This window comes from Mesitornis unicolor, unplaced genomic scaffold (assembly GCF_000695765.1).
Source record: "Mesitornis unicolor isolate BGI_N332 unplaced genomic scaffold, ASM69576v1 scaffold34313, whole genome shotgun sequence".
Lineage (NCBI taxonomy): Eukaryota > Metazoa > Chordata > Aves > Mesitornithiformes > Mesitornithidae > Mesitornis > Mesitornis unicolor.
The window spans coordinates 10,101-15,203 of record NW_010177302.1 but is presented as its reverse complement, the minus strand read 5'-3'; the positions used below and the strand labels follow the sequence as shown (position 1 = coordinate 15,203).

The window sequence follows — 5,103 nt, the reverse complement described above, 5'->3', positions numbered from 1 at the left end:
AGCAGGATGACACGGTGGACACAGACTATTGCACCATGACAAATTCGGAGTTAGAGGCTCTGAACCTTCACAAGTGCTTTGTGTAACAGTCTCTGTTTCGGGTGGTTTGGTTTTATTTCTTTCTATCTTCCATGCAACTAATGTTGCTTTATTGATACTTTCCAGAACTCCATGAAAGTGATGTTCAAATGCCTGTGGAAAAACTGTGGGAAGGTGCTGAGCACAGCTGCAGGGATTCAGAAACACATACGGACCATTCACCTTGGGTAAGAGCAGCCTCTTCCAAGTGAGGTGGCATTTACTTCATTTGTGCTACCCACGTGTCACATCCAGGCTGACACTGGGCCAAAGACAGAGGTTTCTGGGTCTTGCATGGCTACTTCCCAGCTTTGTTTCACATCAGATCAGGTGCCTGTGCTAGTTCTGAGTCAAATTAACTCAGACATCCTCCTCCCCAAAAAAAGAGTAGTCTGGTGTGGAGCTCAGGAGGATCTTGCGAAGGTTGTAGTAGTTGCTGTTGGGCTTAGGCTCTGAAGGGTGAGGCTACCTGAAGCAGAGGAAATTTCTCCGAAAATGCAGTTGCGAATGTAGCTTTGTCCTGTATGATAAGGGAACATCCTTCTGTGACAGGGGAGAGGGAGGAGTAAACAGCAGAACTTCCCAGGAATTTGGATTTTGTAACTTTGCCAGAGAGAGGAGTTTTGGTGAGTGAGTGGCTGGATGGTACCGTCCAATGGAGGGCACTTCTGATAGAGCCTCTCAGACCCGCTGAACCCATGCTCTCAAAACAAATCCTGTTGAGTAAGGTGGTGAGAGGAACACAGGTAGAGGTATATGGGCAAGCAGGCTGAGGAACTGGCTCAGGGCTTGTTTTGGGGTTCATGCATGGAAAAGGAGAGGCTCAGCATTCAGCCCTGATATAGACACGCAGACAGGAGGATGCTTAGGGCTCCCAGATTTCTCATGTGGAAGACTGCGGAGAAAATATGCATGTATGAACTGTGAGTTACATATGTGTAGCATGTGGATTATGAACATGCTATAGTAGTGGTTTGATGTGGCCTTCAAGATAACATGTAGCCTACTGAGAACTACTGCTTTCACTGGGCTGCTTCCTTCCTAGCACTTGCGCTCAAAGACACAGCAGATAGTGTAGGGATTCAGTGACAATTGAACTTTTTACATATCCTTCTTCAGTAAATCTGCTTTTGGAGAGCAGGACCAGAAAGTCCTGCACTGGCAAACCAACCAGTACATGTCCTTTCTCTACTGTCTGAGTGATTTGCACAGGGAGACTCTTTTCTAGCAGCTTCTTCTGTTATGCCAGGGAAAGTTACCGTGTACCATGGCCATGACTATATTTGGTTTTATTAAGTAACCTATGATGAGATTACATATTGTTTGCCGTAATGTTACTGAAGCATATCTTGCTCGTGTTTGTTATCTGTACCTGTCTTTCTGTGGCTGCTCTGTCATTTCTGAAGTCAAAGTGCATTGAGATTCTTGTTAACTTCAATAGTTAGGAATGAGAAGCTGATATTTAAGCTGAAGCATAGAAGTTAAACATCTACTCCAAGGTCAGAGAATTAGTCAAGAGTAACACAGGGAGGAAAAAAAAATCGAATTCCTGCTTCTTTTCCCTTCAGACTAGATTATTTTCTTTTCCTCTCTCCCTTCCCTGCAGCCTGAGTGCTGATCAAGTAGGTAGGATTGAAAGTGGGAATATTAATTTATTGACAGTATGAATATATTTGCTCATGCATTTAGAACTTAAAATTTACCTCAGGGTTCTTGCTTTCATTTAATCAGTCCTTCTTTCTTTGTCTTGATACAGACGTGTAGGAGAGTCTGACTACAGTGATGGAGAGGAGGATTTTTACTATACAGAAATCAGGCTCAACACAGACTCGGTAGCTGATGGCTTAAGCAGTCTTTCCCCAGTCTCTCCATCTTTAGCATCTCCTCCTTCCTTTCCTACCCAAGACGCAATCCGTCCTGAAACTTCCTGTGCCAAAACTGAGACTAAATTGATGACACCTCTGAGCCGCTCAGCTCCTACCAACCTCTACCTCGTACACACGGACCACGCTTACCAGGTAAGACCAGTGAGAGCGAGCTCCCTTGATTACGCTCATGTCATTAATATATCAACAGATGTCACATCACAATGTTCGGGCTTTTAAAAGCCAAGTCTGGTCTTAATGGGTTGAAAAGTTTTCAAGGCAGCCCTGGGAATTAATCTCATTTAAATTTAGATGTGTGCTTCTGAGCTAGTTGGTTGCTTGTGCTCCCACCGTAGCTGGTGAATTTTGGCGTGCTATTTATCCAGCCACACACAGGTGCATACTTCAGGTTGAGAAGAGTCGCTCTGTGTATCCCACTGCCTACATCAATTAATTCTCCACTAATCGTAAGGAAGGCCCAAGGTGATGTGCTCTCATGTGGTCTCCTGCATTGTAAAAATTCTCACTCAGTCAGCTGAATCCCTCCCAGAGTCTTCATTTCAGCTTGGCTTGTACTGGCTGTGCTGTAGGCAAGTATCCAAGGGACGCCAGGAACAATTCATTTCCTGTATTTGTACAGCGTGATGTGAAGTAGAGCAGGAAGAATGCAAAGGCACATGTGATATCCTCCCACTCGTAGAGGTAATGCTTTGCAAATGGCAAAAATCCAATCAGATCCAAAACCTGCCGTTCCAGAAACTTCCAACAAAGTTCAGACAGAAAGCAGTAATTTTAAAAGAACACTAAAATTTGACATGTTTTGGTCTGGATACCATATGAGGAAAGAAGAACAAAGGCTTTGAAGTAGTGTGGTCCATGACCTGTGTATGCACTGGAGAGCTGAACTCTGTTAATTTATCAGATGCAATAGCTTTGGTGTACAGTGCTGTGCAGACGAAACCTTTTTGTTGTGTGTCTGGAGCAGCCCCACTGAAAGGGCAGAGGGAACCACACAGATTTGCAGGTCAGTGGCATCCTGTGCTAGGGTCCCTCTAGCCCAGCAAGAAGAGCACTCTCCAGGAGTCAAGGTGGAGATTCAACTCTCACCAGCAAGAGGAAGAAATGCACCCGGCTTTCACTCACAGCATTTAAGCATTCTTGTGACTAATTTGTTGTGTAAAAGGGAATAGAGAAGGGGAAGCCGGCATCTTTAATACCACCATATTTCCTGCAGTTTGCTTGCTGGAGTGAGCCATATACAGAATTTTAAAACTTTTTTTATTTCTGATAGAAATATTATCTGTATCAAAGTGAAATGAAGTATTGAATGGGAACATAGTGATGAAAACAATCTCTCATATGAATGAGAGCATGAAAGTGGAAATTACTTTATGGGGAGTGAAAGGGAAAAATCCACAGCTGAAGGAACTCAGATAAGGGAGGCTGAACAATGTTCATCCCAGGATTCCTCTTGAAGAAGGGAACAAAATATGGAACCCAAAGCTGAGTCACAAGAATCCTAAATGGATCCATTAACTGCCATTTCCCATATGACTAGAAAATGGCAAATACACTACAATGCCAGTGGTAAGAATGGTGTAAAGAGGGAGTGAGCTGGCAAGTCTCTTCTCTGACCCAGTCTTATGGATGAGGAAGGATTTAGAAGAACAGTTGAAGAAATCATGGAAGTGCAGCAGATGAGGTGTACTGCAGTGGAGGAACCCCAAAGGAAGATTGTGCTAGAACAGTCTGACATCTTCCTCGGAGGAGGCAGCTTTGTAAACAACAACCAGTACAGAAGAACAGACCCCTCTGGATTTGGGGAGAGCGTTTGATCTTAAAACATACAGGCAGTATTTGTTATGCTAGAGGTTAAATTTAGTGTAGGAGAAGAGAGAGAGCTGGGGAGTGAAGGACAACAGCGGTGAGTTATTTTGAGAGGGCTATCGAATGTTATTAGTGGACTTGAATGAAAAGCTGTATTTGGGCCTGATCTTATTTTCAATAAATCATTTTGGTACTGGACAAATACTATAATAAACTCTGTTGATAACAAACTCAGGAGACATCAGCAGTACAGGGATTTGTATATCATGCTTACATGATTGGGTGATCTTAAAAATAATAGGGTTTGGCTGCAATTTAATGGCAGAACATGCGAAGTCCTGCACCTTAGGAACTAATGAGATTTTTCTGCCGTAAACTGGGGTAGTTAGAAAACTACATGAGGAATAAACTTATGTTCATTAATCCATCACAAAATGACTGTGAGCCAACAACAGGTCTGTGAAAGGAAAACAAAAAAGTTGTCAGCTTTCTTAGGTAAGAAATGAGAGACAGGGATTTTTAGTGCCGTTGTACATGATCCCTGGATAACTTCAGGTGAGATCATGAGCAGAATTCTGGTGAGCCAAGGTCAAGGATGATGGGCTCCAGTTAGAAGAGGTAGGAAGAAGGTGATGGAGTGAAGAGGGAGGGCAGGGAGGACACAGGGCCTCTTCAGCCAAGGACTGGCAGCTCGGGCAGAGTCAGGGCGAGAAGGGGATGGGATGGGATGGGACGGGACGGGACGGGATGGGATGGGATCACTGCCTGGGAAGAAAGGGCAAACATGAGAGGGGAAGAGGATGAGCATGTGCTGTTTGAGAGATAAGGGCAATGTTGGCACAAATAAATAATTATAAATTATCTGTGAATTATTTTTGTTGGAAATTACATGGAGGACTCTAAAAAAAGTGAGATTAGGGTACAGAAACTCTTCAGTTCGTTGTAATGTTATGGTTCCTTACCTCATGGAAGAGATTGCCTAAATGTATTTTTAGGCAACTGCAAATTACACCAGTTTTAAACTTCTCATACTTAATGTTTCATTATGAAACTGGTGCCTGTACCTGTTAAATTCAGCTATGGAGAAACTCTAGGTGGGCTCTTGCAGCCTTTAGGATCTTCCTTGCAGGCATTAAATCCCTGAGGAAGGTACCATGCTGACCCCGGCTTTAAGCTGCTGTCCCAGTGGGATGCTGAGCAAGGTTGTGATGAAGCACTGCTGGTGCCATCTGGAGTTGCCAAATTTTTCTTTATGCCTTTCAGCAAGGTTTTTAAATGTTACAGACCTCCTTGGACGTTTTCTCCACATGTCTGTGCATTCTTTCGGAGCTGT

At 43.6% G+C, this 5,103-nt stretch overlaps 1 protein-coding gene across 1 annotated transcript in view; it reads left to right on the top strand.

Annotated features, from left to right (window-relative positions):
* ZNF704 (zinc finger protein 704) overlaps positions 1-5,103 on the top strand; it is a gene marked incomplete at its 5' end in the record, with an annotated part of 21,266 nt that overhangs the window by 7,870 nt on the left and 8,293 nt on the right. Inside the window, 2 exons of the mRNA XM_010182038.1 lie at positions 166-266; positions 1,835-2,096. Coding sequence (XP_010180340.1) covers positions 166-266; positions 1,835-2,096 — 363 coding nt within the window. The remainder of the gene's footprint in view (positions 1-165; positions 267-1,834; positions 2,097-5,103) is intronic.